Genomic DNA, 19,643 nt, shown 5'->3' with positions numbered 1-19,643 from the left:
GAAGAGACAATGTTTGCATCTGTTTATACAACTGGCGGGTACCTACATTTCTTCCCCGGAATATTGATAAAGAAAAGATACTCCCCGGGAGAGAGAGAGTGTGAAAGTTCAGAACGAAATTCAATTAGGAAGGAAGCGATAAAAGATAATGGAACAGCAAAGATAAGAATATATTTTGGTTCCAATATCTCTGAATCTGTAACAGAACCAAGTCTTTGACTTTAACGTGGATAAAAAAAAAACCAAAACATTTAAAAAAAAAAAAGAAACCCGTTCTGTTATTGGAATCACCCATAAGAACCGAAACAATGACGTTTTGTTGCCTTACAATGGCCTTTTTAATGGACAGCTTTCGTATCCGCAACCTCGTTTCATAACTCCAGTTCCAGTTTGATATTTTAATCCGGATATTTGCCAAAAATCTAAAGAATATGACATTGGCTTTGAGCTGAGAGTTTTTAAAAGTCAGTCAAGAAGTCTCTATATATCTTTCCCGATTTTTAAAAACGTGATGAGGGCGTATCTCATAGATTTTTCATGTCAGGTTTTCTCCTTATTCTCTAGATTATAAAAATCATTTAATGAATTATCGTGCAGTTTTAGAGAAGAACTTTAACCTTAGGGAAAGGTGTTAAACATTTTAAACGGTGGGCTTGTTAAATTACTAATTCTGACACAAGTGAGGGCGTGACTCCCTTAGCACAGGTGTTCAACTGCCTCTGCTTACAAGCAAAACTGAATCAAATTGTATTCAGAGCTGAATGATTAATGGATCTATTTAAAAACACAAATTTACAAACGGAAATGCGGTCAAATCCGCAACAAAGTTGTTAAGAGGGGTGCCTTTTTAGGTTAAAGGGAATTCAGAAGTTATTACATAATTACAATATCCCATGTCAATTGCTTTCCATTCAAAAAACTCTCTTTTTAGTGGTTCAAATACGAATACGAACCGGTTTTCCAGTCTTGGCCAAAATCATTAATTAAAGTCTGATTTTGTGGTTTATTTTTGCATCTCCCGCTCACGTGGAGAATGTTAAGCTCTTGGCAATTATGAATCACTGACCGGCATAAAAATCCCCAAAGAAACCCACGAAGCTGGGGGCACCTTACAGACGCATCCAACCAACGCATTTCATAGGGAAATCACAAATCCCCAGAAAACTGGATTAAGAACTAATATTGTTTATTTCCGCTGAGAATTGTTTTGCCTTGCTGTTATGGAACTTTTTTACATGTTATTTATATGAAACTGGAAGTCCATATTTCAATACAAAGTAATTCATTGGTAAACCGCAAGTTTTTGAATAATTAAGGTCATTAACATTATCATTTTTTTATTAATTTGAATTAACGCGCCATTAAAACGAAACGTGGCAACGCTTTGTTCAGCTAATAGAAAATTAGGATATGGTCACACTGGGCCTAAAAACGTAAACAAATTGCAACACGTGCGCTCTCTTTTCTTCACTATTTTTTGAATAAAAAGAGCTTTAACTATGGAATTATTCACTGTAAATCGGTAAGTAATACTTCACAAAGCATAGTCATTAGTTGTAACACAATATTGTGCAGGTACAGAGAAGATTTCAAGAAATCAAGCGATAAAGATCAACCGACGAACAAAAATGAAGATGAAATATTGCAAAAGTTACTCCAAAAGGCCGCCAAAAGGAAGAGGAAACACAAGGAAGCAGAAGTTGTGGAGCCGGCAGTAGAAAAAGCTCAAACCAAAGATGAAGACACCGCTGAAGCTGCCTTGGAAGCACCTGAAGAGGAAGACAAGCAGAAGCAGGCAACTGAAGAGAACCATGTGCCCTCCAACGAGTTCCAAGTTTTGGGAGGCGATGGTGTTGCTGCCAAGCGGAGGAAGGTGGAAATGCAGCTGCCCAATTGGTTGGCTCATCCCACCATCATCGCAGGAGGTAGTTTGCAGGCCGACGAGGAGATCTCCGATGCGGAGGCTATTGACCAGCTTCCCTATCTGGAAAAATCCACATGTTTGGCTCTCAAGCAGATGAAGATCAAGCGCCTCTTCCCCGTCCAGCGAGAGGTTATCCCCTGGATTCTGGAGGCTCAATCCAAGCCGCCGCCTTTCCGTCCTCGGGACATATGTGTTTCCGCGCCCACGGGTAGTGGAAAAACGTTAGCCTTTGCCATTCCAATCGTCCAGCTCCTGGCCAACCGGGTTGAGTGCAAAATCCGAGCTCTGGTAGTGCTGCCCGTGGCTGAGTTGGCCCTACAAGTGTACCAGGTCATCAGTGCGCTTTGCAACAAAACAGAACTGGAGGTGTGTCTGCTTTCTAAGCAACACAAGTTGGAGGATGAGCAGGAGAAGCTAGTGGAGCTCTACAAGGGGAAGTACTACAGCAAGGTGGACATTGTGGTTACCACGCCAGGTGCGTTGAAAATATCTTTGAATTGTCTTCAAGAAAATCTAAATGTATCCCTCTTCTCCACTTAAGGTCGTCTGGTGGATCATCTGCACGCCACGAAAGGCTTTTGCTTAAAGAACCTGAAGTTCCTGATCATTGACGAGGCTGACCGAATCATGGATGCTGTTTTCCAAAACTGGCTCTATCATTTGGATAGCCATGTGAAGGAGACCACGGATCAGTTGCTAGCCGGCACCCAAGCTCCCCTTTGTTACGCAGAACTTCAGTCCAGTTTCGGAAATCAACCGCACAAGCTTCTCTTTTCTGCGACTCTCTCCCAAGATCCCGAAAAACTTCAAAACCTGCGGCTCTTCCAGCCGCGTCTCTTCACCACCGTGATGCCAGTGCTGAGGGAACCAACCGGCGAGGAGGGCGATGCAGAAGCCGATACAGATGGACAATTTTTGGGCAAATACACCACCCCAGCCGAGTTGACGGAGCAAATCTGCATCACTGAAATGCGTCTGAAACCATTGACATTGTACGCTCTGGTGGAGAAGTACAAGTGGAAGCGATTCCTCTGCTTCACCAACAGCACGGATCAGGCCAGTCGTTTGGCCTTTGTGATGGCAACACTTTTCGAGAACAGCGAGACCAAGGTTGCGGAGCTGTCGGGAAATCTTTCAGCTCTGGTGCGAAAGCAGAATTTAAAGAGCTTCGCCAACGGCAAGATAAACGGTCTTATATGCTCGGATGCCCTGGCCCGTGGTATCGATGTGGCGGACATAGATGTGGTGCTGTCCTACGAGGCACCGCGCCACATCAAGACCCACATTCATCGAGTGGGTCGGACAGCCCGTGCTGGTAGAAAGGGCACAGCTGTTACCCTGCTTACCGAGCAGGATCAAGCGGCCTTCAAGAAGATGCTCAACGACGTGGGCAAAGGACTGGGCGAGGAGATCACGGTCTCACCAGACATCGAGGTCGATCATGCAGAAGCCTACAAGAGGGCCTTGGACAACCTACGAGCTCGCCAGGAGAAACAAAAGACCACAAAGGCTGCGCAGAAGCGGCGAGTGGCCAACAAGGCTCTGGTTCATAAGAAGCATGAGGAGGCTAAGGACTCCAACCGACCACTTACACTCATGGAGAAACTGCAACTCAAGGCGGGAGCAGTTGACACCAGTGTGGTCGATAAGGTTAAAAATGTCCCAACGAAGAAGGCGACCAAGTCCTTGCCGCGGGTTACGAAGAAACAGCGCATTGCCAAAAAGCGAAAGGCCATCGAGAAGTAGAGATTTGGCTTTAACTTTTGCAATATTTTGTTTATAATAGATTTTAGTAATATAAAGTTTTTTAAATTCAAATGTAGGTGTTGTTTTGGTTGACTGAACATGGAGGGTCTACCGGAGCAATGTCTTATCTCGCAGGTCGCGAGTGATTCCCACTGGGTTCTTCACCGTAATCGGTGTTTTTTCTTTGCTCTGACTTGGGGTATTCATATTTTTGTGATTTCTTGGCTGAAAGTATTTCTGGAGCTTATTTTTCATATTAAAGGGTATACTTATAGTCGACTATAGGGAAATACTGGATCCCCTATTTAAGCATCTTCTGTAAGCCATAGAATCTCAAAGTTGGATCCCTTTCAAAGCGATGAACACATTCACGATTATAGCTTGTGTGGTGCTGTGCACCTTAGGTAATCTATCAAACTAGTCCCCTGACACATCCATTAGGTAATCATCTTGTTTGTGTCTTCCCCCGAAGCTCTCTCCGCCGATGCCCTGAATATCGAACCGAGGAGCAGCTGGGGAGCGGTGGCTGCTCGATCGCCTGCCAGGATCTCCGGAGCAGTGGACTATGTCATCATTCATCACTCGGACAATCCGAATGGATGCTCCACCAGTGACCAGTGCAAGCGAATGATCAAGGCTATTCAGACGGATCACAAGGGACGCAGGAACTTCAGCGATATTGGCTACAACTTCATAGTGGCCGGAGACGGAAAGGTGTACGAGGGTCGGGGCTTTGGACTTCAGGGCTCCCATGCCCCCAACTACAACCGGAACAGCATCGGCATTGTGTTCATCGGCAACTTCCAGGGCAGCGCTCCCTCATCCCAGATGCTGCGGAACGCCAAGGATCTGATCGCATTGGCCCAGCAGCGGGGCTACCTCAAGGACAACTACACCCTGCTGGGACACAGGCAGACCAAGGCCACTGCTTGTCCAGGAGATGCGCTCTTCAATGAGATCAAGACCTGGCCCCACTGGAGGCAACTTTAAAGTTAAAGAGTTTTGTTAATTTAAATATATTTTTTTAGAAGATAAATATTAGTTTTTATTGAAAAAATTGGCTAGAAAAAAAATTATCTAGGATGGAGGGATAACTATTTGAAATTGAAGTAGAAGGACTTGATATAAATCTCTTTCTTCTATGGCTTCTTTTGCCATCTTGGCCATTTGCGGAGCTCATCCAACAGATGACGTCCCGGACAGGCAGTGGCCTTTGTCTGGCAGTGTCCCAGGAGAGTGTAGTTGGGCACAACCTGGCGACGTCTCACGGCAATCTGGATGAGAGTACGGGCGGCTTGCAGCATCTGACCAGGTGGTAGACCAACTGAAAAAGTGGGGATGTAAGGACAAGAGTTCCAGGAGCAGAAGACTGTTACTCACCCTGGAAATTGCCGATAAAGGCAATGCCTATGGACTGGCTATTGTAGTTGGGAGCATGTTCCCCGCGGATGCCAAATCCTAGTCCCTCGTATATGCGACCATCGCCTCCGATGAGGAAATTGTAGCCAATGTCCCTGAACTTGCGGCGCAGATGTCCGTCACGGATCTGGCGGAGGGCCGCCTGGCACTGGTGGGGATTGTAGCAGGGAGCTGTGACCGTGTGGTGGATGATGATGTAGCGAGCCGGACCCCTTAGCCGAGGCAGACGTGGGGAGACAGGGACAGGACACCAGCTGCTTCTGGGCACAATCTGGCCGAGGACCGCAGTGGCTCCCAGAACGAGAAGGGCAAGCTGTAACTTCATGATTGCTTTCGGATATTGATAGCTCCCAAAGACCCCCATCTATTTATATACCCGATCCATCCGAAAATACCTTGTTTGCTCAGGTGCTCCACTTTTAAATCAATTTATACGGCGATCAATGGATTGCAGCATAATTAAATGGCCAGAAGCCCGGTCTGTTTGCCAATTCCGCTTGCGTCATCTCAGGGCTTTGTTGCTTCGCTTCTTTGGGAATGGGAGTGGGAATGGGCATGTGCCCTTGGACGAGTGGTGGCCCAAAAATGGATGCACCTCCCCGAATGGGCAACTGCATTTGAAAGTCAAATCTAATGAGGTGTCGGTATAAAAGCCAGTGCATCGGGTGGATAGACGACAGTGATCCCCCAGCCAAGTCCAACAGCCAAGTCATGAAGCTTGTAAGTAGTTACCAACTTTATTGAACTCCTTATAACCTCCAAGGACCTTAGGTATTGCTGACCCTCTTTGGCTACCTCCTGCTGGGAGCAGCTCTGTCCCAGGCCAGCATCGCACCTGCCGCCACTGGAGTGATTCCGGCTATTCCGGCTACCATTCCAGCTGCCATTCCCGCTGGAGTGCCACTGGCCACCAGCCATCAGTTTGTCACCCGGAACTGGAACCGCTTCTATGTGCCCACTCCCCCAGTGGCCACCTATCCCACCTACTACAAGTACAGTGGCGGCTATCCGCTCTATCCCAACTATCCCTACGGCTCCACCTACCAGTATACCTATCCGTACGGATACTACTCCACATATCCCAACTACGGGTACGGCTACAAGAGTGTCTGGTGAGGGAGGAGGTTGAAAGCCCAAGGGCTCTTGTGATATTACTCCAATACCAAATTATAATCCTACAGAAATATATGAACCCCTTATCCATCTATTAACACTCTTTTTGTGGTTAACCAGTTTTTATTTTAAAAAATTATATTACTTGACTTTAAAATCTAAAAGAAAAATGGAGCAGCTACTCCCGGAGTAATGAGGCGACCGGAGGGAGTGGCTGCCAGGATGCGGGCAGGAGCATTTGGAGCAAAGGCGGCATTGAACTGGTTGAAGTAGTCCAGACGTTGGCTGCTGGAAACCGACAGAGGAGTAGGATTAGGAGGACTAGCCAAAGAAGCCAGAGAAGCAGTCAAGGGAGCACCCAAAGGAGTAGGAAAAACACCTCCAAAAGGAGCAGCAAATGGGGGAACTGCATAGCCAGTAGGTCCTGGGAAGACACCAAACTGCGATACTGGTGGGTTGAAAAGAACAGGACCCACCGTGGACCTGGCTGCCACACAGGATAATAATCCTATCGATAGAATAATCAGCTGAAAAAATAAAATCTTAAAAGTTAATGTTTTCTAATCTTGAAAAATACTTCTTACCAAGTTCTGCATCTTGGAGATACTTCGAGTGTTTCTACTTCAGAGTCCAAGACCTGAATAGATGGCTTGGTTGAAGGGTTTCCTTTTATATCCAAGAGACCAGGCCCAAAGCCAGAGTTAATGGCACTCTAAATGGCCAAAAAGGTTTCTCCAAAAAAGGCACAAAATTGTAGGCTTCGGATTTGGAGGCTTGGATTACAAAATCTGCAACTACATGCCACTTTTAGTAAAGATTAAAAATAAAAAAACACTTGTTTATGCTTCTCACAGTTTAATTTATAATTCATAATGACAATAACTATCGTATTCGTATTAATTATAAGAATATGCTTTATGTATAATTTTCGTATATAATAATTTAGATGCAAGGGAGTTACTTGATCGTTCAGTTTCAGTTTCTGTTGCTCGTCAGTTGCGTATAAATATATAATATATAATATATATATATATATATATATATTTATTTTTTATTTTTTATTTTATATATAATTTGTTGTATAAATGTAGTTAAATCATAAAAGACTATTTAGCGACACTGCGGTGTGTAATTTAACAAATTAGATGTTAGTAATCATCATCGATCGATCGTAAAAATAATGCAAGGAGTAGGCATATATGTATATAACGTAATCCGTATCCTAGGAATATCCTTCAAGGGATAAACACCGTTAAGTGGGTTAGACGACATCTAGCATAGGCAATTGATAGTTGCTTTCGTTATTTGATGATTTTCGGGTTTTTTTGGGGTATTTCGGGATGAGTATTTCGTTAGCTCTCGAGTTTCTTGGGTTGTAACTTTAACAAACGCTTGACTATGGCCAGTTGGGTTGGAATATATATACAATCAGGGGTTGGGGAACTTCAGGCTAGTAATCCTGCGATCCAGGATTGGGCAGAACGGTTCAAGACTCTTCTACGATATATAAGCTATCAGTTTTATGGCGCTTTTGAGTTGACTAGAAGGTATATGGGTCTGGAAAATTATATATCGTACTACGGGGCTCCCATCAAGACTGATCTTGGGACTCGCCGCTCTCCCAATCCTCCTCCTGCTCCTACCACAGCACATCGTAGTCGTGGACATGCTCCGAGGAAGCGATGATCAGACACTTGACGAAGTCGTCCAGGGTCCGTTTTAGTTTCCACTTCTTCGGCTTCCGCAGCAGCTTCTCCAACGGCTTCTTCGACTGGCTAGACTTGGGGTCTGGCTCTGGCTCTGTTTCTGGTTGAGGCTTCGTCTCCTTCCAGGGACTCATGGATGTGGCCGTGGACTTGGTCAGTGGCGGCGGCGGTGGTGGTTGCGTTGCTTCCTGGATCGGTATGTTGCAATAGATGTGGCGGCTTTGCTGCATCAAGGTCTGCAGCCTCTGCTGCTGGTAGTAGTGATTCAGGTTGGTCAGGTAGAAGAAGTCCGCATCGTTCACCACGTCGATCTCCGCATAGTTGTGATCCGTCTCCAGGCGCTGATGCTCCGTCTTCGGCTTCTGCTTCTGATGACCCGATGCCTTGGCAAAGAGTTGGTCAAATCACATGTTTTCATCGAACTTGGCAAAGTTCGCCTCCTCGCCCCACTGGAACTTGCCCCCGCCGCCCCCGGACTCCGCCTGCTCATCGAGCTGCTCCTTCGGATCTTCCTGGTCCGGCGATCGGAAGAACTCATCATCCTCGAAGGGATCCTCTTGCTTTTTGGCAAATATATTCACAGACTCCGACTTCTTAATGAGCTCCTGGCGCTGCTGCAGCTTGCTGGTTCGCATATTCTGTTTCCGGCTCATGGCTCCCGCTCCTCCAGCACCCGTTACCTGCTCCTTCTCGAAGTCAAAGGAGGCCTTGGCGAAGTCATCCTCGAAGGCGGCGTCGTCGAACTGGGAGACCTTGACATTGTCATCGAATCGCAGTTTCTGGGTGATGGGAGGAGTTGAAGTCGGCGGCGTGTCCGCCTCAAACTGCTCCCGCTTCTCGCGATCCGAGAAGTCGTTGGAGAAGCGGAAGAGGCTCTTGGATCCGCCGTTGTTGCCGCTGCCGGAGACTTGGCCAGCCGGCGTGGAGGTGCAGCTGGATGCAGTGCCTGCCGGAGCTGGCGGCGGGGAGCTCTGATTGAAGTCGGACTCGAAACCGTCGTCGAAATTGAACTTGGAACTGGTCACCCCGGCGGAGGACTCACCGCCGCTCATCATCATGCCCCCGGGACCCGTGCTACTGGCATTCGAGCGCGGCGTCGGAGTGGGTGTCTGCTCGTAGCTGTCCACGAATCCGTAGTCGCTGTTGACGACCCCAACGCCGCCACGGTTCCGATTCTGGCCCGGTAGCTTGCCCAGCGCCGGCGGCGGCTGATGCCGCTCCATGTGACGCCGCTCGCTCTCCATCATCCGCTGGTGCATCTCATGACGCCGGCGGTTGAGCCGCTCGAACTTGTCCTCATCCGTCGGCGGCTCATCGTCCACGTAGTCCTCGTCGTCGTCATCATCATCGTCGTCCACCTCGTCGTTCCGGGGGCCGGGAGGACACATGTAGTCATAGTTATCCCTCATGCCAGGACGTCCGTAGCGGGATGGTGGCACAGCCGAGCCGGGATTGGTGCCCATGTTGGCCAAATCCTTGGCACTGCGGGCACGAGTCTTCTTGCGGAATCTTAAAGGAAAGATTGGATAATTATTGTCAGAACTCTATCTGGGAGACTACTCCTCTCACCTTCGCTCCTTTTCTCCGTCTGAGGGAGTTTGTCCCAACGCTGCCGCCCTACGACTTTCGGCCAGACGCCTCTCCGTTTCCGCAGCACTGGCTGGACGCTTCCATGACTTCTGGCCCGGCAAAGTGGGTTCTGAAATGAAGGTTCCATCTAGAGGTCTGCCAGAAGCATCGATTTGAAAACTTACCCTCGCCATCCCAGGGACTCGAACCGCTGCTCTTGCGCAGTCTCTGTGAGCCACCGGCTGCACTGGAGGGCAGCACCACATCCCCTCCCAGCTGACTGGGCCGCTGCAGACTCCGGACACCTGGCCGCTGCTGGAAGTCCTGCTCCGAATCCTGCTCGTAGTCAATGTCACCGCTGATCCGCAGCTTCCCCGAGGTGGTTGTGGGCTTCCGCAGGGAACGCGTCTTCATCTGCTCGCGATCCCGCTCCCGATCCCTGTCCCTCTCGCCGCGGTAGTCCTCGCGGCTGTCCAAGCTACCGTAGACATCGTTGCCGCTGCCGAAGCTGCGACGCCGCCGATTGGCGCTCTCGTAGGATTCGAGGCTCTCGCGATCGAAGGACTTGCGGTCACGATCTCGATCCCTTTCCCGGTCGTACATGTAGTCGGCACCACCTCTTCCTGGCTTGTAGGCCATGGGCGACCGACCTCCGCGCTCCTCGTACACGTTTTCGTAGTCGAAGTCGTAGCTGGGACGAGCATAGTCCCGGTACTCCCGGTCCCTGTCCCGTTCCCTCTCCCGCTCACGATCCCTGTCCCGGTGATCGCCCCGGTACTTGCTCCTCAACTGTCCTCGTTTGTCGTAGATGGGCGGCGGTGGTCCATAGCTGGAGCGTTCATAGGCAGCCCTCTCGAAGGACCTGGCCCTGGCCTGTTCGATCTCCTGCGGGGACCAGGTATGATGGGCCGGATGGTGATACCAGCTGGGGGAATCTGCAAGATGGTATGGAGTTAGCTAACATTGTGGAGTATTTTTTAGTCACCCACCTAGATCAAAGTTATCCCGGCTGCGAGAGAGTCCATGCTTGAACTTCCTTTGCTGTTGTTGTTGCTGCTGCTGATCTCGGCGAGCCATGAACTCCGCATCATAGCTGAAATAATGGACATTAGGATAAGGATTCTCAGACTTCATCCAAGCAATCTACTTACTCGTAATCCTCGTCGCAGGAGTTCATCCGCCTGGCGTGGCGCATATAGTAGCCATGCCGATCTGGCGGTGGCTGCATCTGCGGCTGGTGAGGATGGGCCATTTGGGCGGCGGCCAGTTGGCGTCGCTTGAGATACTCGGGAGTCTCGTCATCCCAGGGACTGAGATCGCGCGACGAGGAGGACGTCTGCTGGCGTTCCTTCTTCGCCCAGCGGCGCTGCTGCTTGGACCAGCCATCGTCCCGAGGATCCGAGCTGCACGGCGACTCCACCGTATCCGGCTGGGAGGTGTTCGAAGCGGGGGGTGGCGGCGGTGGCAGGGTAAGCCGGGCCTTGCCCTTGGCCTTGGGAGAGTCGAAGGTGGCCCAGGACTGTTTCTCCCGTTCCCGATCGCCCATTTGCTTGGTGGCCGTGTCGATAAGCTGGGAGACAGCCGAGAGCTGCGAGGGCACCGGCGACGGACCTCCAACGCTGCCCATGACCGGCTTCTGGAGGGGAATGGGCGAGGTGCTGACATCATTGAACTGCGAGGGAGTGTGCAGGCCGGGAGCTCCTCGCGATGGAGCCGCCGAGGAGGTGGCCGGCGACACACGCTCCCTGGAGTCCAGGGAGAGATTCGATATGGCGCGATGCATCAGCTCGTCAATTTCGATGTCGTCTTTGGTTCCGGCCCCAGGGGGACCTGTCAACACCGACAGAAACTTCTGATCCTGCTTGGGCGTCAGCGATTGGGGCTGAGGTGGCTGCTGGGGAAGATCCTCCAGCACAGGGGCAGCGGTGTCCAGCTGTTGCGTCGAAGTCGACAGCTTCTCGTACTGATCCTGGCCACTTACAGGCTCCGCATCCTTCTCGTTGCTGTCCAGGCTACTCTCTCCGGCCGCGTCGGCATCCTCGTCCTCGTCGTCGTCGTCCACGGTCAGGGCGGAGGAGGAGGGCTCAGTGGGAAAGCCTCTACTGTCCACCAGCCCACGTCGATCCCTGACTTGGCCATGCCCGTGATCCTGATGGTCCATTATCTGGCGCAGATCGTGATCCTCGTTAAACTCATCGCTGAACTCCGGGAAGTCCTGCAGCAGGTCCTTCTCCGGCTGAGGAGCAGCCACTGGGGGCGAAGGCTTGTCGAAGAGGTTCTCCACCAGGATGATGTCCCGCAAGGCGGCATACCGATCCTTAGCCTGGGCCACTACTTCCGTAATTTTGGTGTCGATTTTGGGAGCCGGAGCCACCTCCAGGGCATCGATGGGCAGCTCTGGAGCGACGCTGGACACCTCCAAGCACTCTGGCACTTCCTTCATCTGACTTTCGTCCACCGGCGGGGGCGTCAGGTCACCCATCAGATCCGTCTCCTGCTGCTGTTGCTGGAGCTCCTGGTCGATGATCTCCCGGAAGACTGCATACCGATCCGCTGGCGGCACGATGGGCGCTGAAGACGCTCCTGCTCCGGGCATAGGAGTGGGAACGGGCGCCTCGTTGAAGTTGGCAAAGTTGGCCACGAAAGTGGAGTCCGAATGGGAAGCGGGGAGCACCTCGTCCTCGCCAAAGGTGTCATCGAACTTGGCCACAAAGGAGGTCTGCTGGTCGAAGTTGACTTTGAAAACGGCCGCAGTGGAGGGCGGAGCGGCTGCCGGGGGCGGATTGGCTGGCGAGGATCTCCGCTCCGGCTGGCTGGTCACCTGGCTCTTCTCGCTGGACAGATACTCCGAAAGGTAGGCCGTAAGCTGGACCAGGGTCATGGTGCTCAGCTTGCTGGCCGGGACATTCAGCTTGATGGCCAGATCGTCGATGCCAAGGGTGAGGAGCTGGGTGAGGGTGATGTCGGGTGCCAGGGGCACGCTACTCTCCATCACCTGACCCTGCGCCTGTGCCTGGGCCTGGGCCTGCAGGATCTCCGCCTTATTCTCGTAGATATCTTGCGGCCTGCCCAGGGAAGCCTGCCTCTGGGGTCTCGACCTGACCGAAGATCCCTGACTGGGCGGCGGCAGCAACGGCGGTGGTCCGCCCAACGGCGCCAGGTAGTCATCCTCGGTGTGTCCCGGCTTCCGGGGTCTTCCGGGTCCCGGGAAATTGCCATCGGATCGACCCACGCGGCGCGAGGGCAATGGAATGGGTGGAGCATCCGCGGACGCGGATGGAGTTCTCCTGGCTTGGCTGCTGCTGTTCAGGTACTCGTACCTTCCAGCCGCTTGCTGGGGAGTCGGAATGGCGGGCGTGGGGCGAATGACCAGGTCGCTGAACTGCTTCTTCGGCGGCAGTGGCGGCGGCTCGGAGTACGGAGCCGAGTCCGGACGCGGCGGTGGCTCCGGAGCAGCCTCCGTCTCGCTCAGGGAGTCACTCTCCTGCAGACGCCGCATATTGACACTCGATCCGATGTCCGAGGACTTGCCGAAGGCCCGCGACTGGCCAAACAGATGCGGCATCTTCTTGTTGCTAATACTGGAGATCACGTCCAGGGGTCCGCCACTGGGCAGGGCGGAGACCGCGGCCAAGGGACGATTCCTCACCGTGCTGGCGGAGATGGCTGCTGCCGGCGGCTGCTGGAGCTGCAGCTCCTTCTCCGGCGGCAGCTGCACCTGGAGCGGTCCGTTGAAGACGTTCGGCTTGGCCTCCGTCGGGATCGAGGGAGCCGGCACTGACGGCGGAGCCTCGAACTCAAAGGCATCCAGTTTGGCGAAGAGGTCGCCCTCCTGGAAGGGATCCGGATCGCTCTTCTTGCGCGTGGGGGAGAACGGATCCGTGTCGCGTGGCAGCAGAACCGGATCGGCGGCCGGAACGTGGCCGTGGGGATCCTCCAGGGAAGTCAGCGTAGGTGGTTCTGCGGTATAATAGTGGCCGGTGGGATTAGGCGGATTAGTGACTTGGCCGAGGAGCAGTTTCAGCTCAGCGCTGGTGGAGATTGCATGGGAAATGGAGGTGGAGGAGGGAGCGGGAATGGGACCGGAACCGGAACCGGGAGGTGGGAAGGAAATGGGAACTGAGATGGCACTGGCTGAGGAGACGGAGACGGAGACGGAGGACAGAAGCTGGCCGAGACTGGCGGCGGTGCTAGCGGTGGTGGTTAGTGAGTTAACCGAGTTGTGGGCCCCCAGCGAGTTGCCTGCGGTGGTGCAAGTGCAAACTTTAGAGAGCTCTTCGCTCAAAAAGAATCCCCTCCATGCATGCACAGAGAGAAAAAAGTCTCAACTAATTACGAGGAGGACACCTTTTTTTTCTCTGTGCAGGAACAGAAGGGGTGCTGCTATAAAGCGATCGTGAAATTTTTGGTTAGTACCTGCGGAGATGTTAGTAGCTGTGGTGGTGGTGGTGGTGGTTGTGGTGGAGATGGTGGTGCTGTCCTCCGGAAAGAAACCGTCCGGCTGGCCCATGGACTGGCCGAGACCGAGACCCGCCTGGCTGCCGGAGCTGAGCTCCTTGAGCAGTTTCTTGGGCGGATTCTTGAGCTCTTGGAAGAAGTACTTCTTATCCACATACGGCCTGGTGCGTCCCGTGCCCAGCGGATCCAGATCCGTGAACGCATCTGCGCGACATGGAACGGAAGGCGGAAGAGTGGTAGGAGTAGTATCAGTGCAGCTGCTCCAGAAGGAGACTCCGAAACCGGAGGTGGCACAAAATCAAACAAACTCAACGCAACGAAACTCAAACGACATTGTGTTGGGGGGAAAGTATATCGGAAGTGGGCATTAAAGTCTTCGATTTGAAAACAAAACGGGGAGGTAGCACAAGGTGTTAATGGTAATTAAATGCTTTGTGGGGTTAATGTTGGGGATTAACTTAAATTATAATAGTTTGGGTTAAGAAATCAACTCGAAAGTGGCACGAAAGAGCTGTCCGTTGAGGACTTATTGCAGAGAAAGTGAAAGAATTGTGCGAATCTGAGTGGAAGAATCTTACAACTTCGTGTAAGAATTGTAAAGACGAGTCTTCCACACCCAAAGATTCAATTCAGTTCAATTAATTTGACCCGCGACTTCTCCCAATTGTTCCCTTGCGGGCAGGCACGATCACAGACAGCTCTTTCATCGCTTAAATGGGAACGAGAAATCTGACAAAGAAGCGATGGAATGGAAACCAAAACGATGGGGGACGGAGGTGGACTTACCCAGAGACAACACAGTGCCGGCCTGATCTTCGCTGCTTAGTGCCTGGCCCAGAACTGATCCTGTTCCCAAGCCAATATCCAGATCTCCCAGAGCTCCAGTTCCCCCCATCTCCGTTAGCTGTTGCGTGGGCGTGGCCGTGGACTCGCTGGAAGCCAGAGGTGCCATCGTCATAATAGAGCCCAGTCCGGCAGCAGCTGTGCCCACTTTGGTGGTATCGAAGACGTCGTTCTGCTGCTCCAGTTCCTGCAGCCAGTTGTCGTCGTCGTTGTCCGCCTGGCCGACCTGGCCAGCCGGCGACTGGGAGCTGCTGGCTCCTGGTGCCGGCGACAGCATGGCATCCAGGCTGGCCGCCGTCTCTGGCGTCTTAGTCGGCTTGTGGCGATTGCGTCCGGAGTCGGGTGGCGGTGGCAGGATGTTGTAAGAGGGAACATAGATAAACGAGTCTCCGAAGGGATCGTCTTCGCTGGCGGATTTGGCCAAAGTGGGATGTCCGCCGCCACTGGAGGCGGGTTCATTGGGTGTGATGCGTTCCATTTGGCTGATGCCCCGCTGCAGGGAGGTGAGCTCCTGCTCCAGGTCCACCAAATCGGCCACAGACTCGGGGGAGATCTACGGGAAAAAAGAAAGTAATGAATAAAGATTCTTGGGAAGCTATTTAAGAGGACTTACTTCCTTGGCCGCCGATCCTGATGCCTTGGCCACGTCGAGAGTCACACCCAGCCGGCTAGTGCCATTGGAGGACGTGTTGAGGCTGCTTCCCAGCAAGGTGAGGGCATGACCGCCCCCAGAAACGCCGCTGGCCAGGTCGCCGTGCCCGCCAAGACCCAGACCGACGCCTCCGACACCCAGGCCGGCGGACTTCAGCGAGGACAGGGAGGCCAGCTGGCTGGCGTGATCGTGGAGGGACTTGCCCTGGATCTGCTGGCGCGCCATCTCGATCTCCTTCTTCTTGAGCTCGAAGACCACCTGGAAGAGGTCGCGCATTGCCAGCACCACCTGGCTGGCCGCCTTGTCCGTCTTGATGCCGAAGAACCGATGGCCGCTATCCGGTGACCCAAAGATGTATCCAAACGCCCTCGAATCGGTCATGTCCTGGGCAATGAAGGAGATCTTGTGGACGGGATGATGGTACAGAGAGTCGCCCGTCTTCTCATCCCGCAGCCTCAGACCATCGATGGTCACATGAATCGTTATCCTTTGCTTGTGCTCGCCGGCGGCCCGTATGGCCATCTTGAGGTCCTGCAGCGCCTCCTGGCACATCCTATCACCTCGCGCCTCGCCCACCTCCAGAATGCCGATGAGCTTGGCCTTGAACTGAACGCCATCGCCGAAAAATCGTCCCGGATCATTGCGATCTGAAATAATAGAATTACACCGCATGAGTATATTTTTCAATTTGAACATCGAATGATTTGTTTTTTTCCCGAAAAATAAATGTTTTATTTTTTGTGCAGTGGCCACTCGGCAGTGGGCCGAACCCTGAGATTTTAGGGTGCGGGTCTAGTATATTATAGACTCTCTATATAAGAAAACCAATCTACTGTGAAGTTTTCAATCCAGAAACTAACAAGCAAATTAGTTCATTGTATTTATCTTAAATAATGGTTTTATTTTTTATTTTTCTATGTTTAAATAAAAAATATAAATAATACATGAATAATGTTTGGATAATAAATGAATAATTTGTGAATCATTTGAATAAAATATGAACTATATGATTAATATATGAAATGATTCCCTCTAAAGATTAGACTCTAATCTATACAATTCTTTAAAAACAAACTTTTTCTTTGTTTTTGATGGAAATTTTGGAAATTCATAATTTTAATTGAGCGGAACCCCTTTTATATTTATTTTTGGAAATTTGAGTTGGAAATTATTTCTCATTCTCTGGCACTCTTTAGTTATGACTCGCTTGGCTGCATTTTTGTGGAATATATTGAATGATTTCAGGGTTTAAAAATATACATATTTATAATATATAATATATAAAATAGAAATTGAAATAAAATTGATTCTGATAAAATAATGTTATACTTAGAGATACTTTCATTTCAAAGAAATTTCAAAGAAATATAAGTTATTGAACTATTATAGTACTAAGAAATTACTCTAGACCCAGTACAGATGTATCTAGGTAGAGTATCTGAGTATATAAGTATCTTAATTAAAAAATAAATAACTCTAGACTCTAGAACAGTTACTAGATAGAGTATCTGAGTGTCTAAGGATCTCAGTATCTGAATTATATATACACATATATTTGTTAAAATCTGAACTATTATATTACAAAGAAATAAATTTAGACCCTGTAGCAGTATCTAGATAGAGTATCTAAGTATCTGTGTATCTCAGTATCTCAACTAAAACAAAATATATATTAAATTCCGAACTAATGTATTAAAAAAAATAATTATAGAGTCTAGACCCTGGACAGCTGTTTCTAGGTAGAGTATCTAAGTATCTATGTATCTAAGTAACTCAATTAACAAATATATATAAAATTCAGAACTATTATATTACAAAGAAATAACTCTATATCCTGAACAAAATTATCTAGATGGAGTATCTAAGTATCTCAGTATTAAATTCTGAACTATTATACTAAAAAGAAATATCTCTACAGCTCTAGCTAGTATCTAGATAGCTCTAGGTAGTGTATCTAAGTATCTTTGTATCTCAGTATCTCTCTCTCGTGTATCTCTGAGTTTTAGCCCGCCTGTCGCACTTCGGAGGGACCACTGTTTGTTATTTGTGTATTTGTTTAGTTTGGTTTTTGTTTTTTTTTTTTTTTGCTAACGTTTTGCGTAATTCGTTTCCTCAGTCGCTGTGCCGCTGCCGCCGACGCCAAAGGTGCTGGAGAGATTGGAGGAGGCTGTGGACAGTTTGGCCACTAGGGACTTGACCATGATGTTTGATGTCCCCACCGGTAAGTTGGAGGCTCAAGGAGAACGGCTCTGACTACACTCTGGTGGTGTCAACAGAAATTACTGTCGCATTTCTGTGTTGTCTCTCTGTTTTGGGTGACACTGCCATGGGGTGGTGGTGGGTGTTGAGGAGGGGGGGCACAGACACACACACTCTGACACACATACAATGAGAATTGTATTCCAGAACGATTTTTCACGACTATAGATTTAATTAAATTCAAGCAACAACAACAACAACAACAAGAACAACAAAAGGAAGACGATCCGAACCGAGATCATGGAATGAATGGCAACGAATGAGAGAATAATTTTTTTTTGCGCGTTTCGACGCTGCTGCCTGCTGGGGTGTTCTCTTCTCGGGTGATTCTTCTCTTCTCAGTTGGTTCTTCTCAGTGTACTGGACTGTCGCAGTTTGTTCAATTCAAATAACAAACAAAAAACACTCATACGCACGGGTATACACAAATTTCACTCTATTATTTAGTAAATTTTCATGGCAGAATGGGCAGAATATCTATCTATCTGCTGGATGTTCTCATTTTCTGTTGATGTTCTGAACCTTTGTTGTTTTTTTTTGCTGTAGAATATTGCACCACCTGCCGACAACAGCGACGCCGGCGCAGCAGCTGCTATTCGATCAGTTATTCGATTGATTTAGGGGCCAGGTAAGCCGCCAATCGATAGACCGGCTTAGGTCGATCGGTAGGCGGGTAAATCAGAACAGAACTGATTTTTATTTATCGGAGTTTTGAACCCATGATATCATAATTTGTTTTTATAGTTTTTTAATAGTTTTAAGTGATTAAAAAAAATATACTTACATTTACAAGGACTCGTTTTCTTGCGCAGCGTTTGCATGGTGCTCAGGAATAGCTGATTGGCATTCGTGTAAGGATTCCTTTGGCCTCGTATTATGTTGCGTATAATGACTATGCCTGAGCTCCTCTAAGGGCGGATTGTTATTATTTATCGTTATTAATTTCGTACTACTTTTTCGTAATACTACTCGTTTTTACTACGATTGTGCTTTGTTTACACTTGTCCCTGTTTTTTTTTTTTTTTTTTTGGTTCAAAAGAGAGCCTATTTGATGGGTTGGTGTTGTTTTTGTTGTTATTGTGGCACTCGGGCACTACGCGCCGGCTGGGATTATTGATTTTTCAATGGGGCATGCATCTGTGTGCGTGTTTACTTCCACTTTGCCTACTTTCGGGCGACTTAGGGGTTGGGGTTGCACCAACTACGCCTGTCATCATGCAGCATTAATTTTCTTTCTTAATTTAATATATTTTTTAAGGTTCTATTCCCTAGATTCGTTGTCCTCGATTTTGAGATTTTCCAATTGCACTATTTCCGGTTGATTTGATGTCTTTGTCTGCCCCCCACAAAAAAATGAATGAGGAACAAAGAATTGATTGACACACTCCCGGTTCTGGGGCAGGGCGATGCTTTTATTCGCTATTTACACAGTAAGTTATATTTTTTTGCTTTTTTAAAAGCCTTGGCAATAATTTCCACTATGAATTTTTGCAGAATTATGGAGATTTTTCTCTTGTTTCCCTGTCGATTTTAGTTTTACGCCCTGGGAGCAGCAGGAAATGGACACACACAAAAAATTCGATAGTAAAACTCCAAGGATACGAGGGTGGTGGGTGTGAAGCACAGAGCACCCTGTATGGTAGCCGGTAAAGTGTTTTTTGGGCCAATCGATAACATTGGATCTTACTTTCGTTTATATTATTGAATATTTGTTATTGGGTGACTTAAACTGCAGGTTTTAGATGAATAAAAATAGTATTAAACCATTTTATTCCAAAAAATCCTCATATTTAAATACTTATAAATTTCATTCACCACTTTGCAGGGGTGAAAACTTGGACAGGTTTGAAACTTTTGGTGATGTTTATTTTATTAATTATTATTTGTTCGGGGATTAATTTATTATTTTACTATTACATTTTAAAAACTACTCAAAAACCTGTTTTATTTAAAT

General features: G+C 49.0%; 6 protein-coding genes across 11 annotated transcripts; 3 read left to right on the top strand and 3 right to left on the bottom strand.

Moving 5' to 3' along the window:
* The first annotated feature begins 1,383 nt into the window (after positions 1 to 1,383).
* LOC6493375 (probable ATP-dependent RNA helicase Dbp73D) lies at positions 1,384 to 3,742 on the top strand. Its single transcript, XM_001957597.4, has 3 exons — positions 1,384 to 1,522; positions 1,576 to 2,399; positions 2,466 to 3,742. The coding sequence occupies exons 1-3, from the start codon at positions 1,500 to 1,502 to the stop codon at positions 3,668 to 3,670; spliced, it is 2,052 nt and encodes a 683-aa protein (XP_001957633.1). The 5' UTR covers positions 1,384 to 1,499; the 3' UTR covers positions 3,671 to 3,742.
* A 197-nt stretch (positions 3,743 to 3,939) lies between these two features.
* On the top strand, positions 3,940 to 4,706 carry LOC6493376 (peptidoglycan-recognition protein SB1). The gene is made up of 2 exons (XM_001957598.4): positions 3,940 to 4,074; positions 4,143 to 4,706. The coding sequence occupies exons 1-2, from the start codon at positions 4,029 to 4,031 to the stop codon at positions 4,658 to 4,660; spliced, it is 564 nt and encodes a 187-aa protein (XP_001957634.1). The 5' UTR covers positions 3,940 to 4,028; the 3' UTR covers positions 4,661 to 4,706.
* Positions 4,690 to 5,422, bottom strand: LOC6506563 (peptidoglycan-recognition protein SB2). Its single transcript, XM_001957599.4, has 2 exons — positions 5,051 to 5,422; positions 4,690 to 4,994 (listed from the first exon to the last, which is right to left on the bottom strand). The coding sequence occupies exons 1-2, from the start codon at positions 5,412 to 5,414 to the stop codon at positions 4,810 to 4,812; spliced, it is 549 nt and encodes a 182-aa protein (XP_001957635.1). The 5' UTR covers positions 5,415 to 5,422; the 3' UTR covers positions 4,690 to 4,809.
* Positions 5,423 to 5,651: 229 nt separating this feature from the next.
* Positions 5,652 to 6,296, top strand: LOC6493377. The gene is made up of 2 exons (XM_001957600.4): positions 5,652 to 5,809; positions 5,861 to 6,296. Exons 1-2 carry the CDS (start codon positions 5,723 to 5,725, stop codon positions 6,203 to 6,205), a joined length of 432 nt encoding a protein of 143 aa, XP_001957636.2. The 5' UTR covers positions 5,652 to 5,722; the 3' UTR covers positions 6,206 to 6,296.
* A 56-nt stretch (positions 6,297 to 6,352) lies between these two features.
* Positions 6,353 to 7,001, bottom strand: LOC6506562. Its single transcript, XM_044714562.1, has 2 exons — positions 6,787 to 7,001; positions 6,353 to 6,729 (listed from the first exon to the last, which is right to left on the bottom strand). The coding sequence occupies exons 1-2, from the start codon at positions 6,796 to 6,798 to the stop codon at positions 6,361 to 6,363; spliced, it is 381 nt and encodes a 126-aa protein (XP_044570497.1). The 5' UTR covers positions 6,799 to 7,001; the 3' UTR covers positions 6,353 to 6,360.
* Positions 7,002 to 7,032: 31 nt separating this feature from the next.
* On the bottom strand, positions 7,033 to 19,342 carry LOC6506561 (protein disabled). 6 transcript variants are annotated; one of them, XM_032453654.2, is made up of 9 exons: positions 18,474 to 19,342; positions 15,392 to 16,077; positions 14,722 to 15,331; positions 13,894 to 14,139; positions 10,629 to 13,719; positions 10,467 to 10,570; positions 9,663 to 10,412; positions 9,478 to 9,607; positions 7,033 to 9,417 (listed from the first exon to the last, which is right to left on the bottom strand). In XM_032453654.2, the coding sequence occupies exons 1-9, from the start codon at positions 18,508 to 18,510 to the stop codon at positions 8,313 to 8,315; spliced, it is 6,759 nt and encodes a 2,252-aa protein (XP_032309545.1). In that variant the 5' UTR covers positions 18,511 to 19,342; the 3' UTR covers positions 7,033 to 8,312. The 6 variants fall into 6 exon arrangements, with proteins under 6 accessions (XP_032309545.1, XP_032309544.1, XP_032309546.1 ...); XM_032453653.2 differs by lacking the exon at positions 18,474 to 19,342 and adding an exon at positions 17,523 to 18,331; XM_032453655.2 differs by lacking the exon at positions 18,474 to 19,342 and adding an exon at positions 17,523 to 18,330 and having other exon boundaries at positions 7,034 to 9,417; positions 10,629 to 13,437.
* Between the last annotated feature and the right edge of the window lie 301 nt (positions 19,343 to 19,643).

This window comes from Drosophila ananassae, chromosome 2R, assembly GCF_017639315.1.
Source record: "Drosophila ananassae strain 14024-0371.13 chromosome 2R, ASM1763931v2, whole genome shotgun sequence".
Lineage (NCBI taxonomy): Eukaryota > Metazoa > Arthropoda > Insecta > Diptera > Drosophilidae > Drosophila > Drosophila ananassae.
This window is presented reverse-complemented; position numbering and strand designations above follow the sequence as displayed.